Here is a 20107-nt window from a genome sequence, read left to right as displayed (position 1 = left end):
ACAAGAGCTAAAAGCAGTAAAGGACAGGTCCAACAGGACCGACTTTGAATTGGCCAAACACCTTGCAAAAGATTTTCAGAATTCAGATAAGAACAGTGAGTTGGAAAGACTACCACACTTGAAAGAATGTGGACTAGAACTGCACAGCTTGTTTCTGCAGATGAAGGTGATTTTTTTTTCTATTTTTATTACAGTGAATGTAGCAATACAGCTGAATGTATTCTGCTAAGTCAGAAAGAAGTGCAGAAAACCAACTGTCCCCTAGGACTACCTGACATGACAGTTCATAGCATATACTTCATTTATCTTGTCTGCATAAGACTTGTTTCATGTTGCTAAAGTAGTAATAATCCTAATCAGTACAGACCTCCAAACCCACAAATGTGAATTTCTTGGGACATATGAGAGGGAACTGTATGACTGAGCTTGGATCAATGACTTCTCACGGGACACACAGCCCCTAAGTTCACAATTCACACCACAAAAATAAAAGACACACAATATACCCTTTTCTGTTTCCAAAGTATTATTTTCTACCACGTATTTCCCTACTTCCCGGTATGATCTCCCACAGAATTTGGTTAGTTGAAAGAATTTAAGAGAAGATTCTATTTATTCATTTATTGACTTATTCAGAGGGGTCTGACTGAGCCTTATGTCTTCACCAAGCAACAAAACTGGAACTTGGATAATCATGCATTTTCTTAAATGAGGAACTTGCAGAAATAAACACTTCAACATGTCTCTCCTCCAACAATTATTGAGTCTGGGATTTTAATGAATGTATTTAATTCAATAAAACAAATGTCACTAACTTGCATGGAACATTAAAATACTTGGAGAGGCAGGTGGTTTAGAGGACCTGGTTATTTCTACTGAGAGGGATTTAAAATCTAAGTTGACTTATGAGTATTAGGCAAACCTCTTAATAACTCCAGTGAAGTTATGTCAGCAATTACTTTTCACACAGAACGCCAAGAGACACAAAATATTAATTTTTCAATAAGCATACAAAAATAATTTCTTACTCTCTTAACCAGTTTATGAGCTTTCTTTTTCAGCTTTCCAGTCAACATGTGTCTAACTAAAATAAGTTAGTACAATCATTTGTATGGGCTGCCTACACACTGGGCAGGGTTTGTTCCTCTTCTTGAGCTTTTTTGCGCAGGTAAAACATGACATGAGGTGTCCCGTTTTGCCGTGTACTATGCAGCCATTTTTAGGTCTGCTCTGACATATGACACACGGCTCTATGCTGGTAACAGGCAGACTGGATTCCATGCCTTCCTCTTTGTCCTGCATTTCTCTCTTCTCGGGTTCCTTGAAGTCCTCCTGACTGCTACAGAACATGCTGCTTGATGTTGATGGCTGGGAATAACCTTCACTTTCCTGGGACTCAGAAAGCTGTACTGCTTTATCCTCATTCTCATCCACAGCTGGTTCTTTATCTTCAGTCATTTTTGTTCTCTTGCAATCAGGAACATCAAAACCTTCTCCAGACTCTGCAGGAAAGGCGGTTTCTAATTTGCTCTTTTCCAATTTCTCACTCTTTTCATCTGGAAGCCAATCCTCACGAAGGGCCCAGCATCTGTGGCAATGTCGTGGAAGCGGAGGATTCATTTCATTACATTCGGGACACTTCCAATAATCCTTTAGTGAATCAAAGGTTGGAAAAGCTTAAGCTACTTGGAACACTTACAACTGAAGTATTCAGACATTATAAACAATATATTACTGCCAAAATATTATGTTGAGCTATCAACTTGTTTACAATTTTAAAATTCCATTCAGCCATTTTGGCCCCATTTTACAGTTCAAGATTAAAATCGTTCTTATTTTTAAAGGACTCTGGCTTTCCTTCATTTTGCAGTAGGTTTGTGACTAGAACAATTCATTATTTCATAGGCAAAACTGCAGAAACCAGACCGCAAAATTCTTCAGAGGCCCTCATGAAAAACTCGTTAAAAAGGTCATAATTTCCCTTCTTTTCTATGGACTTCTGCAACGGGAGCTATTCAAGACCGAGGGACCCCTGTGCGGTTCGCCGAGCTGCTGGTGCACAAAGCGGCCGGGTGAGGGCGCTCCAACACAGCCGCACCAGAGAAATCAGCGGCCAATGCAGAAACCGGCGGGAAGGGAAAGGGAAAAATAAAAGGGCAAAAACAAAGTGCTGCATCAGCCTCTCTAAGGTTACTCCATGGACTACAATTAAAATAAACAACTATTTCGTTAAAAATACATTTTGCTTTTACGGACAGAGACCCTTCTTAGAAAAAATGCAAGCTGTAAGGGAAATAAAAAAAAAATAACCCAAAACTTATTTACACAAGTACCAAATAGCTTGTTAAGACAAATTTTAAATCCTAAAAATAATGCACAAGTCTCTATTTTCCACACATAAACACTGCTATGTTTTCAGAAGGTGGTCAGCTCTGTCTTTAACACACCAAGTCCCTCAGTCCTACAGACTATCATGGGATGGGAACACTTCACAGTTTCACTGATCAGCTTTAATTCATATTCATGCATCAAATGTAAAAAGCAAATATAAATAAGGAAATAGAACACACTAGAATTACAATGTTGTGTTTTTTTCACAAACATCTCCATACTTTGCCTCTAGACTGTCAATTTCTTCCTACTCTTCAAGAACGGTCTCACAGAATGTAGTAGAGGCCTCTTTTAATTTAACAGTACTGTTCTGAAAAAAGGCTTGCCTTCACATCTGTACGTTACAGATGCCGTCATTCAAGCTGGACAATAAAACTAGTTATTCTGACTTATACGAAGAGCTTTTAAAATGCACATAACTAAGATTTTAATTTTTTTTCCATTTTGTACACAAAGTCAGATTTAGGCTCCAAATAACTTCCTTTCATTAAGTCAATGAAATGGTAAATTAGCATGGATTAATGGACTAGGAAATTTATTAATCATTAAAAAAAAAAAAACAAAAAAAAAACAAGATTCCTTAATAATCACATGTTCCTTAATAATCAGTAATTAAAATATTGTATTGGAACCTTCATGCATTGAAGTCCATTTAATTCTTAAAAAATCACTGGTAGCAACAGAATTCATCAATACTTCTTCTATTCTATGTCAGTTTACCCAATTTACGATGCTTTACCAGACAAGTTTTTACTCACAGCTAGGGAAATCTCTGGATCTTCATCAAATGAATCAGCATCACTATCTTCATCCTGGTAAATAGTCAGCTGATAAACCTAGTTTAAATTTTTAAAGAATTATATATATACATATACAACTAGCTTTTGGCATTTAATAAAATCATTTTTAACCTGATAAGATTTTCAGATAGCAAGCTACTGGAGAGTCTCCAGGGACGGGCTATTAAGATTATTAATGGATTAGAGGAGCTCTCATGTGAGGAAAGGCTGAAAGAGCTGGGAATGTTCAGCCTGGAGAAGGTTCAGGGGAGGGGGTGCCCGGTCCATGTAGGTAAACACCTGAACGGATGGCATCAAGGACACAGAGCCATGCTCTTTTCAGTGGTGTCCAGCAGCAGGAGAAGGGGCAACTAGCACAAATTAAACACAGGAGGTTCCCTCTGAATATCAGGAGACACCTTTTACTGTGAGGATGAAGGAGCACTGACATGACTTGCCCTGAGCATCTATGAAGCCCCATCCCTGGAGATAGTGAAGACTTCTGGACATGGACCTGGGCAATCAGCTCTGCCTGAGCCAGGGCGGATGGGTAAGACAACCTCCAGAGACTCCTTTGAACATCAGTCATTCTGCAATTCCCAAAACTGCTGTCTGGAGCAGGGGCACACCTCAATCCTTTCCTCCTCCAAATTACATCCTCTCTCAGGGTGCAGCTCTGCACTACACTACAACTTGGTGCACATCAGTACAGTCAGTGCCATTCAGCCTCTCAGGTACCACAATCATGTATGCCCCCAGTGAATTCTGCCTTTGGTACTCACCCAATCTTGCCATGAGCTGATGAACCTCTCTAAAGTAACAGAAAGCTAGCCCAGAAAGAAAACCCCACATACATTCTCACTTCATTCCCAACATTCTGGAAATCTCTTGAAAACTGCAGTAATCCAGATTTTTCTGTCTTCTTGACTACTAATAAAGATTCCTAAAACTTTGGTTCAGTATCTCTAAGAAACATTTACATTCATAGAGGCAAAAAACTTGGACATATCCCCTTGGAGTTACTCAGAAAGGTTTCCTTTGGTATCAAGTGTTGTCAAAGCTTCTAGAATTAAAAATGCAGAAATACTATAGTACACATGCTTCAGACTTCGAACAGCTGGAGAGAGAAGCACCCTATCCAGCTCATTTCAGAGCCTGCAGAAAGCCTCAGCACTGTTTCAGTCACTGGCTGCTGAGTTGTATAAGGGTGTCCCAATTGCACTGACACATAATTTGATTTAATGAACAACTGGGTGCAGATTGTGACACCAGCACATGCAGTTCCAAAATATACCTGAAGAGTTCTCCTTGGAAACTTACAAGAATATTTCATGTTGAAAATCCTTTTCCTTCTCATCCCCCTCCCCCCAGGGTCAAACAAGGAAAGCAGATAGTACCTCATCATCTTCATCAGTGAGCTCCTGCCCTTCTTCATTATGGCTATAATCTTCAGAATAAATAGACTCAACTTCAAACTCAACACTGAACTGGTCTGATACAGAACCGTGGTCAAACCAATCCGAGTTTTCACTTAATGAACTAGCATCAAGATCCTGAAGAAAACAAAAAAAGAAAGCACACATTCAACCTCACCAGTCCATATACATACCACTACTGATAAAACAACTCTCAGGATAAAACTGCACTACTCAGTATAATTAGCTATGGAAGAAAAAAGGACCAGCTGCTGTGAGACACATACTTTTTATGAGATAAATTATAGGTGGGTAAAAATAAAGTTAGGACTGGAAGCCTTTTGTTGGCTCTGTAATAAGAAACTGAACTCAGCCTACAGGCAGCTGAAAGGCTGCAGTAATTATTTCAGAAAGTCCCTCCTAAAACGTGAAAGAACAGATGCAAGAAGATGGTATCTTTTGGCTGCATGTTGTTAAATTCTCTATTCTCATAAACTTTGTGTAATCTGAGACCATGGCTAACAATTACAAAATAGGAAGACTGAAAATACAGTGTAAGTTCTGTCAATTTGGAACACCATATGTGACTAGGAATACTGTTAGTTCAGCTCCTCATTACTTAAATGAACCACAGATTTGCCCTGATGTTTGCTAGAAACAATACAAAACTTCCCAGTAGTGGCATGACAAATTAATACAATGCACCATCAGCATCCATGCCACTTGGTACAGTTACCAAAGCTGTACCAGAACTAACAACTAACTCTGAATTATGGAATGACTTTTTTGTCTCTTAGCACTCTAAGAAATACTTATTTTAAAACACAAAATATGTCTAACATTTTTCCATACTGTGCCAAGCAGTGAGGATCTTGGTTTTTAAAGAATATTCAACATTAATATTTAAAAAAATTCACTTCAGCTTTGCCAGCAGACCTATGAAAAACCCCACTCCACCCACACACCTACTTTTCTTTCAAACTCTTTTCTTTCCTCAGATACCACTGCAGGCACTCCTGCTGTTAATTAAGAACCTTGTGCTTTTAGATGCATGTTTGCACTTGTGTCATCTGCAAAATTTGTACCACAAAAATACTTTTCTATTTTGACTTACAGGAATGGAAAGAGAATCTGTTGAATCACTGCTATTGCTTCTTTCACGGCACAGACCACTGACTACACACCATGAGAGACTTTCATCAAACGTCACCGAAATGTTCTCTGACTTGTGTCGCTTTCTTCTCTCACTATGCAGATCATCTGAAGAATTTTTTTCTGGGCATAGTCAAGAATTTTTTATTACTCAAAAACATCTATGCAATGTGCACTTTTGAATTTTCTAAACAGAAGCTTAAAATACAATTTACTACAAAGAAATCTAATAAAGTAAAATATTACAGTATTTTTTTAATGGGGCAAAAAGGCACTAAGACTTATTTAAAAAACCACAATAAATCTCATATCCATACAGTGTGAAACATTTCAGAAGCCATGACTTCAGGGATGGCTTTCCCCACCTGTCTCATCAATACAGTATGTGGCAGTATCCACATGGAAAACAATTGCAAATTTGAAATAATTATTATTACTCCACACATGACACGTTAAACCTTCCTAATTTAAAGAAATAGAATTAAAATCTTACTTGTCCTCACTCCCTCTACAGGCAACAGACAGAAAGGCACTTTCAGAGGGCTTCTGAGTCTACCCCAGAATTTGTAGGGAGACAGAGCAATTAGCTGCCAGTTCACATACATACAAGAACACCTTGTGCTAAGCAAGGTAAGTTCAGGTTCAAGTTTCAGACACCTCAACATATTTATCAGGGAATAGTTGCACTATATGTACTCCTCAACAGGATTTTTGTAACAAAGTATTAGAACTTTCATTGCACTCTAGCAAGAAAATCTTCAAACATACTATGCAAAAGCTGAACTCTGAAAGCATTGCTTTAAGTTCTGCATACTAAGCATGCTTGGTTTGAAGACAAAAAGACAATGCTTTGTAATTACATTGTGTTTTGGAACAATCACCCACAGCAGTGCAAGGACTAAGGGCACAGCATTTTAGCAGTAGGTAAGTCAAAATTCAGTTCCATTGACTTCTAGAGCATTTGGTTTACAATTTTATATAAAAACGTGTTGCAAACTCAGCATGTCAGTACAGCAGAGTAAAAACCTCCAAAGACGCTAACAACTATTCAACAGGCTTCAGTATGAGCCTGCTACAGGTGCCTTTTGCACCCACCCTCTGCTGCCCACCATCTCCCTTGCCTTGCAAATCACACTGTGATAATCCGCAAGTCTTCAAGTCTTGAATCTTTCAGTGTTAAAAAAAAACAACAAAAAAAAAAAGGAGAACAAAACACTTGTACATACTTTGAGACTTCTCTTACTCTCCCTTGGTGCTTCTTGGCTCAGCCCCTTTCTTTTCTTTTTTCCGCCCTGAGAGCCCCACCAAACTTGGTGCCCCCAGGCCCAAAGGTTGCTCCTGTCCATCGTTGTCCTCATTTAGTTGTCATGGCTCCATGCCGTACTGATACTGTATCACCACAAGGTCTCTACACACTATTTAAGTGGCTCCAAAGGAGCCGCTACTGTCCCAATTTAACAATAATAGTGGTTTAAAGGGAAGATTTCCTATAAATTAGAAAAAAAGTGTATATAAAAACACTATATTAAAAGAACTCTTAAGGTTGTAACAAACTAATAAATGGATGCAAGGCAAGAGTTAATAATCAAACCTACAATAAGTAAGCATAACCCAGAACCTTATGTGCTCTGTGTCATGCCGAAATATTACAGGTTGTGATGTTTAACCAAGACTTTCCATCCTTTCATCAGTTTTAGTTACAACATTAAAATGTTCTTTTAATTTAGTGCAAACCGCTTAGCAACACAGCACTGGTTTCGGACTAACTTAACGAAACAGTGGCCTATGAGGGACACAAAAAACACTACTTGAAAGCTGAGGAACTGAAAAATGCTCCCAAGCAAGTGAAGAAAAGGAAGTTCTATGCAGTGACAGAAAGCTATCACTGCCCAGGTAAGTGCAACCACCAAATCCAAGTCATGAGGCAAGACAGTAAGTGATGGAACAAACTAACGTAAGAAATTTCACAGAATAATATTTACATAACTGTGGAGAACACTTCCATTGAGAAACTAAACCAGGTTTACACTGACCAGATTGTTATTGCTACTTATCAGAAGAAACATTTTGTGTTTTGAAAATGTATTTGCCAGTGATTATTGAATAACCACAGTAAAGACAAAGGGGAGGCATATATGATGCTTAGGTCACCAGATGTTTTAACAAGTGCTTAATGAATGGTGAGGTACCTGAATTATATCCAAAATCATCTTGTGTTACTACCACACCTTTGATGCCTCCCACAAGTTGAAATCCAAAGAAAACTGGCTTTAATGAACAAACAACATTTCAAATTTTGTGTCTGTCTACAGAGAGAATTGAAATGAATTTGATGGTATCCGCAGATTATGAACAAGTGTTCTCATCATGAAGATAACACAACTGCTAAAGTCTTGCTGATATAAAAAAGTTTAACAGAGCTGTGGAGTAAGTTATTCCATCATCTTACTAACAATTCTAGACATCCAAACTGTAACATGACACTGGAGCAATGCAAAGAATTGTGTTTTTCTTTCAGACTGAACATTTTGTTTTAGGTAAGCAGAGAAACATGAGTAGTATTTGCCAGCATCTTTCAAGTCAGCAAGGCAAGAGAATGTAGCTTTTCCCTCCGAGTGGCCATGCTACTGAAAGCTCTGCATCATAAATTTGCAGATACCAGATTCACTGTGTGTCCTCCTCCTAGAAGACGTAGTTGGTTGGGAAGTCACATTTGATGAAGTCTGGTTCTCTTCTAACTCTTGTCTAGACTCCTGGTAACAGAAATACTGAGTAAGCCTGAGCATAAATATGAGGTAAAATGCAAGAATCAACTTACTACATTAAACCATTGACACTATAATGCAAAACTGAATAGAATGTGCAACTCAAAAAAAAAAATTCAAATAAAATAAAAATAGCACCTTTATAACATTCTCTTCTTCAAGATGAGATGTGGCATCATCCTCAGGTGTGTCACCAAGGGTAGACTCTGAAACCAAACCAAAATAAAACCCATAATACCATATAGCAGAAAAAGTAAATTTCAGGCTGAAAAAGTGAATTATAAGTAATATTTAAAATCCAGACATTTTGCAACAATGGGAAAAACACACTGTTCCTTTGTTTTTCAGGTGTGTGCAACACCTTCCCTGTAACATTACTCAAGTGGAAATGTGGGAGAAAGAAGAAATGTCAACTGAAAGCTGCTCAGAATTCTGTTATAAACTGTTTCAAATGAAGTCTGTGTATAAAACTGTGATTCTGCAGACATGAAAGAATATAATTACAGGAAATGTAATTACTTGCTCCTCCCCAAATTGCTTTTTACTTCTTATCTTATGGGACCCCTGAGTTAAAAAGACATACAATAGAAGAAAAATTAGCTGTTGTTAGTGATATATGCATACTAACAGACAGATCCTAAATTAAGAAAGAGTCTTCCATGAAAAAAGAATTGGAAGATAAATTTAAGTTTGCAAGCTTAACAATGGGGATGACAAAGAGAGCATGTTTCCCATCTTCAGCAGCTGAACACTTGCCTTTAAGAAAAATCAGAAACAAAGGGTGTCTTTACACAGATTTAGAGGTCAATTTACAAAATGGCTTCAATTGTTTAACTTCTCTTTCATACCCTATGTTAGGCAAAAATTCCAGATATACTGAGCACTTTTTATACTGTGCAGGACTGTGTATAACAATTCTGCATTTAAGGAGTGGCTATCCACAGCATCACCACAAAGATACTTAAAAGTACACAGCCCATTTAAAAAAGGGCTGAGTATAGCTAAGAACAACCAGCTCTAAATGCACTTCACATTCAGTTGTGAAAATTAAAACAGAACTTTAATATTAATATTGAGGGGTTTATCAGTAACAAATACAAGCAAATTACTTAAGTTTGTAATTTAGTAGCCTTTTTATTCAGCTCTGTGTTTTTTCTGGTTCTAGTCCAATAAAATTACCCAATATTTTTCTCCTCCTGAGGAAACAAGTGTTTGCTTTTATTCATCATTTGTGATTGCTCTGGACTATAGTCAGCAAAGCCAAATAGCTAATAATGGAGAGCTCCCTGTTATCTGATCACTACCTGCAAGATTCATTATGTAAATTCTATTTTCTCTACTGCTGTTTCCCAAACAAATCACCCTCCTAAACTAGCTTACCTTGTTGATTGATTGCTATCAGATTTCTGGAAATCATTGAATATAGTTTCCTTAAATAAGGATAAAGAAAGAGATGATACAAGTTAGCTACATGTAACCATAAAAGAGAGCTTACCATCTTTGAAGACATGAGGAGTTAAAAAAGGGACATATGCATGATGCTCTTCATTATTTCCCAACCAGACTCTCAGAAAAGAATCCCATTTTACCTGTGTTCTTTTACTGAAAAGCTTGTTACTCCAAATAAATCCCCCAGGAGATCATTTGCACAATGCACAATATGCTGCTGTTTTTCATCATATAATTGCTTAGACATAATATATTGTCCAATATAGAATATTACCTGTGAAATAAATTAAATACAAAGGTTAAATATCCAGCTTGTTTCTTAAAGTGTAAGAGACAAAACATATTAAATACATTGAAATTTACTCCTCAAACTCTGCCTAAAACTCTCTTTGAGCCAATAGATTTTAATCTATCATTCCAGAAGAACACTACTATTCTACTGACCACCAGAAACTTTTGTTCAGATTTTTGAGAAACTTGCTAAATACGCAGTTAGTAGGAGAATAAACATTGTCTTATGTCAATTTCTAGATAAGCTATGAACAACACTGCTCCCCCCCATTTACCTAACCCAAAACAATCTATCTGTACTCACTGTAACCTTTAGTGGTTAAAAATTCTCACCTCCTTCATAGTAAAAGTGTCCTTTTCAGCACCAGCTAACTTTAACAATTTCAACAATAGCGGCTTTGGTTTAACCTGTGTGTGGAAGGAGAAAAACAATATGCACTAATTATTCACAAAAACCCCCATTTATTTATACTGGCTGTCCTCCTTTCATATTAATCTGATATGCAAACATACAACTGCATTAAAACCTACCTTCATTCAAGTTTTTCACTTTGTAAAGTTCAAACTTAAAAGCAAATAATATGAACTAAATCATACTAAATTTCTCATACACTGTACATCTTAGCTCAAACCCCAGACTTTCATTGTCCCCTGGTTTCAGCTGGGATAGTTAATTTTCTTCCTAGTAGCTCACAAAGTGCCATGTTTTTGATTTAGAGAGAGAATAATGCGCACAACACACTGATGTTTCTGTTGTTGCTAAGAGCTACACAAAATCAAGGACTTTTCAGTGTCCCATGCTCTGCCAGTGAGGATGTGCACAACAAGCCATGAGGGAACATGGTCAGCACTGCTGACCTGAACTGGCCAAGGGGATAATCCATACCACAGAATGTCAGGCCTAGTGTTATGAACAGGGGAGTTGGCCAGGAGGTGCTGACTGATGCTTGGGGATGGGCTGGGCATCCATCAGCAGGTGGTAAGCAATTGCACTGTGCAACACTTGTCTTCCTTGGATTTAACTACTCTCCCTTTTCTTTACTATTACTCTTATACTTCAGTTATTAACCTAACAGATTTTGCCTTTTTTTCATGATGCTTCTATCCCACTGCAGAGGGGGCTGGGAGGCAGGGAACAAGGTGCTCCATGCTACTTAGTTGGCAGCTGGGGTTAAACCTCAACACATTGGTAAATACGAATTCCTTAATTGGAGCTACAGAATTTGTTTATTAGTTCTAAGTCAAGGGCTGGGTCCTGGGGAACTCAGCTTCACTCCTTTAACCGTTACCATAACTCCCAAAGGGGAGGGAGGATGAACACAGATCTCTGTGACTGTTAGTCCAGAGTGCAAGTCACAAAACACTGGTCCACCTCTTTGTTAGTCTCTTTCTGTGACAGTTTCTGGGGTTTTGGTATTGCATTTGCCAGCTGGGCTGCTTTACCTCCGAAGACTTTTCTAAGCTGGGACAAGCACACCCTGTCCCTTCCATCACACTTCACTAACTCCCACCTCTGCAATGGCCTCCCACCCCACCCACCATGCCAGCAGTTTAATCTGCAGTCAGTCTGTGACGAGGAAGGAAATGTTAAATAAGAAAAATAACTTCCTCCATACATACAAACTGGACCGTTCCACACAGCTGTGCCAGCACCAGTGCAGCAGATGAGAACAAGCTGCAGGGGCTGCCACGACAGCAAAGCCTGTGGAGTCACTGATGCTCCCAGCGCAGTACATTCTAGAGTCACCTCTTTAACAATCCCATAACCATTCTAAAACCAGGCTAATACTTAGCTATCCTGATATATTAGATAAAATAAAATGTAAAAAATAAACACAGAAAGTAAAAGAAAAGAACAACACATCAAAACAAAACAGGGAAGTGTGAATAAAATATCATGAGACAAGCAATAAATGTTTGAGGGAAGGGTGGAGGACGGGAACTACCCTTCACTCCATTCCAAAGATCTGCTAAAACCAGCCCAAGTTTCAGTGAGTTAACAAGATATTAGCTGCAAGAATTACACATAATGAAAAAAATAACTAAGCTTGTGGACAACCTTAGCTGTCCATTCACCCCTCCCAAGAAGTAAATTATTTAGAACATGTGGCATATATATTAGTTTCAAAAAGGAAGCAAGCAACAACTTATCCAAGTACTACTGACAGCTAAGCACAGCAAGGCAGTTTCAAAACTCTGAATCCACTACTACACCCACTTCTACTCCTCAGCCCTCTCCTCCTAACTCATCCAAGTTCTGCAGCCTTGCAGATCTGACAGGAGACAGTAATATCACAATATGATGACGTAAAAAAAAAAGACACAAATGAAAGAAATCAATTTTGAACAGTCTGCTGTTCTACAATTTCACTTTTTTGAAGTTCTACTGTCAAGTCCACACTTTTAAGCTTTACCCTTCTAGACAATATAATCCAGTTCAACCATCATTGTACATATGCAGTTTTCTAACTCGCATTTCAGGTTCAATCCTCAGGAAAACTAAGGACAAAACCGCAGAACTGTCACTGTATCATGGAAAGCCTGAAAATGCAAAGGCATAAACACAAATAAAGAATCTTCTTATGAATTCCAATAGGAGAAAGTCGAAAATCTTCAGATTATTTCACCCAACAGTATGTTTTGTATGATGGAGATTGTGCAAAGCTCTTATGATCACTTAGTATTTACCACCTGAAATAATTACCACTATCAAACCGGATCATAGGATCCTTTCTATTAAAAGAAACCAAAAAACAGCATACGTCTCCAGGAAACAGTCCAGACCTATACCACCACCCTGTACACTCAATTATGATGAAGATTTGCTTATTACAGAACCAAAGAGAGACCACCTTCACCGGCTGGACCTCCTGGCTTTTCCCCAACCATCGCTCGCTAAGCACAGTGATTCTCCTGAATTAGCCACTAAAAACTCTGCAAAAAGCATTGCAAAAACCCCACGCGCCCAGCAGCTACTGACCAGCGCCTCCTGCTCCGAAGCGGCGACAGAGGAGGCATCCGAAAGGGAGGACATCTTGGTATTGCACATTTGCCTGCAGTGAAGGGAGAACAACCTCAGAGCGCGGCACGCAGCGACACAGCCCGGCCGGGCGGCAGCCGCCGCGCCGGCGGGGCCCACTCACCTCGGTGCCTCGCCCAGCCCACACGCCGGACTCCGGCGGCGGTGTCCGTGCCGAGCCGGGCCGAGCCTGGCCTTATATAGCGCTGCCGAGAGGAGGCAAGTCAGGGCTTGGCCCCCGCGCCGGCCCGGCCCGGCCCGACATGCCCGAGCATGACCCGCAGCGCCGCCGCCGAGTCACCGCGGGGCGCGGCGGGCCCGGCGCTGACTCACCGCGGACGGCGAGCGGGGGGGCCCGGCGGCCCGCAGGGACGGCGCCGCGGAGGAACCGCGGAGGAACAGCGGAGGAACCGCGGCGTCCCCGCGCTCCGCACCCACCCGCCCGGCGCGGCCCGCCCTGCCCCGTTCCCCCGGCGGGAGCCCCTCCCCCAACACCGAGGGCCGCCCGAGAGACCAGCGAGACTCCCGGCGCGCCCCCGGCCCCCGAGCGAGCCGCGATCGAGCCCCACGCACCGCCAGCCACGCCCGCTGCGCCGCCCGGCCCGCGGCGAGCGGAGCGCCGGGACCGCGGGGCCCGGCCCGGAGCCTCTACCGCGGCCGCGCCGCGCCGCGCGCGCCCGCCGCCATGTTGGTGCCGCAGCGCCCCCTGCGGCGGGCGGCGGAGCGGCCCGCGGGAGAGGCCGGCCCGCGGCCGCGCCTCGGCACGGCACGGCACGGCACGGCCCGGCCCGGCACGGCACGGCACGGCACGGCCCGGCACGGCACGGCACGGCCCGGCACGGCACGGCACGGCCCGGCACGGCACGGCACGGCACGGCACGGCACGGCACGGCCCGGCACGGCCCGGCCCGGCACGGCACGGCCCGGCACGGCACGGCCCGGCACGGCCCGGCCCGGCCCGGCACGGCACGGCCCGGCACGGCCCGGCACGGCCCGGCCCGGCCCGGCACGGCCCGGCCCGGCACGGCACGGCCCGGCACGGCACGGCACGGCACGGCCCGGCCCGGCACGGCCCGGCACGGCACGGCACGGCCCGGCACGGCACGGCCCGGCACGGCCCGGCCCGGCCCGGCACGGCACGGCCCGGCACGGCCCGGCCCGGCACGGCACGGCCCGGCACGGCACGGCACGGCAGCGCCGCCGGGAGCCCGCCCGCTGCCGCGGCCACTCGCGCCTGCCCAGCTGTGGGTTTTCAGAGATACTGGAGAAAACTCTGCATCCAAAGATAGCTGGACGTTGTCGTCCCATGCCCTTGTCATCTCTCGTTCTCTCAATCTTTTAAATGTAGGGCGTTTGGAAGTATGTTACTCTCACAGGTACTTAATAGTTGCTACACTTCAACTCGAACTGGTTAGGTTTGAGTCTGACTGCCTTTTCTAGTTCTCAGGTTTTTTTTCTTTTCCCATGGTGACATTTTGAAATTATTTTTGAATAATGAAAAACTTTGACAGAGAACGTGAGTGCTGCAGACAGTTTAAAGATAGGCTAGAGCAGAGGGAGTGCAATGCTGCTTTTCCATGACAACTAACTTGTCCAAACAAGCAGTGGATAACTGCCTGGACTTGTCTTTTGGTCAAATACAGCTTCTCAGCAACAGCACTTGTAAAAATTCCAGCAACCGTTTAAATCTAGATATTTGTGTGACGGTGGATTTTCAAGATGACCTTGTTATCTTTCTAGGACATAAAGCTCAAGGTCTAGTGAGGGACAACTGAGAAACTGACAGAATTTTGCAAAGCCTGTTCACCTCTTTTTAGTGCTGGAATTTCAAGACAAACAAGACACTTCAAGAAATCTGTTTCTAGTTGAGTCAAGAACGTCCTGCAGCGGGCAGTCAGATATCTGCTCTTTTCCACCCAGCACCCCAATTCTAATCAGCCAGCTAATTTCATTGTTAGGAGAAAACTCCATCTACACAAAAATGCAAGAGGATGGAAGTCAATGGCTACTAAACAGCTCAACTACTGATGCTCAATCTTGTCCTCATGTAGACTACCCAAAAACTATTTAATTCCAATGCAAAATGTATTTTACTGAACTGAAATCAAACCGAACACAACTATTCATGTAGGTCTCACCAAGCTATCATATTATTGATGCTTGTCTTAAGCACAGTATCATTTTGCTATGGCTGTGTAGAAATTAAAGAGCTTTTTCAAATTAGCAATACATTTTCTGCAGTCCAAGACTTGCCAGACTCATAACTATGACTTTCTTTTTCCACTTCTCTACCAATAAGCATCTTGTGACCAATGACTTTGAGTCTGAGATTATTTAAATAATAATTTCCCTTACTAATTCATTAACAGCTAAGGATAAAAAAACCCCAACAGTTTCTGTCTAGATTTTTTATCAGTCTTCAAGGACAATCTTATCTCTTTTCCTCCAACACACTAATCTTGAGTTAAGGGAGATTGCAAGTCGGTAAAATTTGCTGTCTGTGCTAGCTTAAGGAAAGAGGGGGATATTTGCTGATATGCAGCACTGCAACACTTGTTTGTCACTAATGCATTTAGTGTTGCTATGTGATCAACATACAGCATTATTTTCTAGTGCTTGATAATTCAGGACAAGTATAATGAAAAGGTTTTACTTGCAAGATGAGTAATAAGCTTCTATAGTTAAGACAGCTGACTTCTCCATTATTTTAGGGTTGTAAAAAGAAAAGGAGATGTCACTACACCTTTCTACTTTACTTATAATGCTACAAAAAATATCTGGAGCAGTTAAGGCCCAGCTGCCTTAACTGGAGATACTCACTTTACATTGCGGTTAACTAAATTGTATTAAACACTTTTTAATATAAATTCACTGTTTAATGCTTGCAAGCTAAATTATTTCCTGAGATGGATCTGGTCTACCTATAGACACATGTGCCAGCGGAAGGGCGTGCCCCTATGCTGCAGGAGTGCCCAACTCAAGTGAAGAGATAGACCATTAAACACTTCAATTTCTGATTTTTGTTACTCAGTGTAATTTTTTCCCCCCCAACATGTCCTACTTATTCTTTCCTGGTAGCCGCCTATTCAGCATCTAGCACATACACAATATGGTCCTTGCCAGATGCTGGTTGGTGGCCAGGGTTTGTCCGGTCTCATCTCCAGGTCATTTGCTCCTAATCTGTGGGAACTTAAAATGTCTCTCAGACATTTTTAGAGGTTCCAGGCCTTGGTCAGAAGCATTCTAGACCCTGGCAGACAGCTGAAAAATAACTGTGATTTTGAGTTTGAGCCATGGAATGAATTACCAACTTTGGAGGTGGAACAAGCAATCACAAAAGGTTAGATAGTATAGTATAAGTAGTTACGAAGTAGAGGGGAAATTTTTTTAGTATTGTACAGGGGGGTTTTAGCACATGTACAGGGGGGTTTTCACTTTGTACATGGGGGTCAGAAGTTCTAAGATGGAGGAAAGTGGGCTGAACCCATCCTTCTTCCTTCTTCTTCCTTACCTCCATGTTCTTGGTGATGTTGGCACTCATAGATTGGTTTAGAGTAGAAAAACACTTGGCAACGTAGGTAGTAGGTATTGGGGAATAATTGTAAACATGTTATACGTAATATATCTTATAAAAGATAGCAGCAGCCCTGGGCGGAGAGAGAGACGAAGAAGACAGCAGATAGAGAGGATGTCAGGGTGTGTGTGTGCCTCTACCCAGGCCACTGATCAAATAGCTGCAGTCCAAGAACATAATCTGTTAGATAACTAGCAATAAACTGCCTTGAGACCGAACAGCTAAGCCTGCAGAGTTTTTCTTTGGAAGCATGGGTTGGAGGAGGAATTTCACCACCACATGTGGCCCCAAAACAAGGCTGGGGTTCTCACACTAATCAGATAGAATAATCTCATACTGTCTATTAACTGCTCCCAGACAAATAAATAAATAAATTCAGAGCAACCCTCCAGGGCTTTGCACTGTGCTGATGTATCCTTTCTGAAGCCTTAGGCTGCATCTCTTTTACTGTGACATAAAGCTGGGATCCGTTGTGTGCTGCAGATTGTCAGGCACCTCAAGGTAAAAGGACAAAGGAAGAAAGATGCTGAAATGCAGCTGGAGCATGTGTTGCTTAATGTGGCTTTCTGCCAGGGCTGCCTGCTGCAGCTGTGACCCCTCGTGCCAGACAGTGGGTCAGTACAATTCTGTACAAATACAAGAGAAAGAATTTTGTTGCTTTCTTGAAACGCCTGTTTTGTACAAAAAAAGCACAGTGATAAGAAATCCTCATGCCAGTAATAGCATATTTGGAAATATTGTATTTCATAATCTAACACCTATCCCAATGGAGAGGTCTGTCAGTACATCCACCAGAAATTCGTACTAGAAATGACACTCAAGTTCTACCAAGTGAAAAGCAGATGCAGCCTTCCTGGGAGCAAGTTTGGACAGACAGGCAGGAATCAAGAGCATGGCTCATAGCAGCAGTGGGCATCCAAAAACCATATGCTGTTGCAGTGGTTTAACAAGGAACACTAAACTGTCCTTGCTGTCCAGCTTGTGTTTTCGTGTTGTGCAGGAGCCATGTTTGAGCTTCAGGGCTGCACTGCCCACCCCAACAACCCCAGTTACTCTGCAGGCTGGGTGGCATGGCAGTTCTGCAGCTTCACTGGGGTGCACATCCTGGGCTGTGGTGTCTTATCACAGAATCACAGAATATTCTGATTTGGAAGGGAACTGAAAAGGATCATCAAAGTCCAGCTCCTGGCCCTGCACTGGATACCTCTGAGAATCACACCACGTACCATGTGGGTGCTTTGGATACGTGATCATCAGTTTCCTACATTTCCATAACTTCAGATGTTTATACTTAAAAATGTAAAAATACTTCAGGTGTACTGGAAAAGAGGGTCTCAATTTTTTTTTTTCTGACAGATGTTCATGAGCTCTTACCTCCCTCCCACAGGTATGAAATACAAAGTTGTCTTTCGTGTCAGATAAATAAAGGCAACCTGTGTAATCGTGATTGTGAAATGTGTGGAACATGACCATAGGACACTTATAAAGATGAGTTCTAATAAACAACTGAGGAAAGCATGGAAGAAAGCTTTTGAACCAATCTTTTGTTTGCAAATAACAATTATAAGTCTTAAGCTGTTTTGCATTAAGAACTTTTGAATTATAACTTTAGAATGTTGCTTAGTACTAAGGATTTTAAACTGCAGCTTTAAGAATGTATAAAGGATTTAAACAGAAAGGGAAGTGACCTTATCCCAAGCTTCTGGAGAAGGAAGATGGACCAAGGTTGCTGATTAATGATTTCGAAAGGGGAAACTGGACATCACTACCATAGATTAATGATCCTAGAAAATAGAAGCTGGACCCCACCATCTGGACACACATGCTGGGATGTACATCCTAGGATATTGAAACCTGGAATAAATCACAATAGAGTATAGAAATTGGAAAGGAACCAGACATCACCATAATAGATTTATGATTCTAAAGTATAGAATTGTGGCATTAAAAGATACAAATAGACACTGCCAAAAGTTCATGTAAAAATGGGAAATAGAAACTACTGGGAAAAGCTTATGAATATGCATTAATATGATCAATAAATACCAGCAAGCCCAACAATCAGTGTGCAGTTGGAGGGGAAAACCCCCACCACTGTATCCAGCGCTGTCTTTGCTCATACATTACCATATTAATTAATAAATTGAATTGCTGCTTGATATATTGGCTGACTCAAGCTTCTCATTTCTAACACAGGCACTCAGTCCAGGCATGTCTGCTCCCGAGTACGTTAACTACAGCTGCTTCAAAACCACCTGGAGGTGGAATAATCCCACATCAGAAAACAGCAGCTCTTCTGCTTTTGTTTAATTGGTGTATTTATTCCTTTATCCATCTGGGAGACATTGGTAATTTGTCTGCCCAAATCTGATTCCTATTTAGTAGCGGTGCAGTTAGCCACAAGCACAATTGAACAAAAGAATAGTGCAAACTTTGAAGGGAAGCCAACTGGCAAAAATATAAACCAATTATTTTGAACTTCTGCTCAATATATAACACAGAATGAAAGGGTTAGGTCTTGGTTTCCACTCTAGTCTTCTGTTTAGTCCTCACTTTTGAAAAAAGCCCATGGAACAATTTTAAAGAACTAAAAGGGAGAAATCTCAGGAAAAGACTCCTCTTACTGTCAAATAGTTTTTGTTAAGCACATCAGTGAGTGAAGAAACAGGCTTTTCTTCTTAAGCAGGGGTGAAGTATGTGACTAGGTTGTGACCAAATCCTGCTTTACTAAACTGTGAAAATTAAACAACTGAGTGATCTCTCCTTTCCTAAAAATACTTGATTGTATGTAATTAGATCAGAAAACTCCCTGCTCACCTTATGTGATCAAACTAGGATGATGCAAATTCAGTTTAGAATTTTTCTTTTAATTCAGTGCTCATTTGTCATTCAAATGTGCTGTTCAGTCCAGCACAAAAAAACATTTCTGTTCAAGGGAGTGGCCCAGAAGGGTGTGTGGGGTGTGCACAGGCTAATAGGACTCATGTGAAACACTGAGATATCTTTAAGTCTGAAACTGAAATGTATTCAGGGACAACCTATATCCAGGAGAAGCTGAGAGCAAACACAGGATGCAATCCAAATCCAGTCTGTTTGGAATGCTATGCATGGAGAAAACTACAGCTGATGATGATGTCAGACCTGAAGTACTATTCAGGTCAGGCTGCACTCTAGGTTAGAGGAAGAAAAGGCAAAAAAAATATTTTAAGTGTTTGGCTGTTACTTGAACTGTTTGTTTCTGACAGCAAAACCCAGAAGTGATTTTATTACAC

The 20107-nt window shown here is 41.5% G+C and overlaps 1 protein-coding gene across 3 annotated transcripts; it reads right to left on the bottom strand.

Annotated features, from left to right (window-relative positions):
* Positions 1-606: 606 nt before the first annotated feature.
* Positions 607-13918, bottom strand: MDM2 (MDM2 proto-oncogene). Of its 3 annotated transcripts, none has more exons than XM_021544278.3 (11): positions 13835-13918; positions 13223-13295; positions 10576-10650; positions 10092-10225; positions 9883-9932; positions 8641-8708; positions 8397-8490; positions 5700-5860; positions 4568-4723; positions 3150-3227; positions 607-1650 (listed from the first exon to the last, which is right to left on the bottom strand). In XM_021544278.3, exons 2-11 carry the CDS (start codon positions 13289-13291, stop codon positions 1081-1083), a joined length of 1455 nt encoding a protein of 484 aa, XP_021399953.2. In that variant the 5' UTR covers positions 13292-13295; positions 13835-13918; the 3' UTR covers positions 607-1080. The 3 variants fall into 3 exon arrangements, with proteins under 3 accessions (XP_021399953.2, XP_085425270.1, XP_021399952.2); XM_085569144.1 differs by lacking the exon at positions 13835-13918 and adding an exon at positions 13595-13737; XM_021544277.4 differs by lacking the exon at positions 13835-13918 and adding an exon at positions 13386-13711.
* Between the last annotated feature and the right edge of the window lie 6189 nt (positions 13919-20107).

Source organism: Lonchura striata, chromosome 1A, assembly GCF_050655825.1.
Source record: "Lonchura striata isolate lonStrDom1 chromosome 1A, ASM5065582v1, whole genome shotgun sequence".
NCBI lineage: Eukaryota > Metazoa > Chordata > Aves > Passeriformes > Estrildidae > Lonchura > Lonchura striata.
The sequence above is the reverse complement of the archived record's forward strand: the minus strand, read 5'-3'. Positions and strand labels throughout refer to the sequence as shown.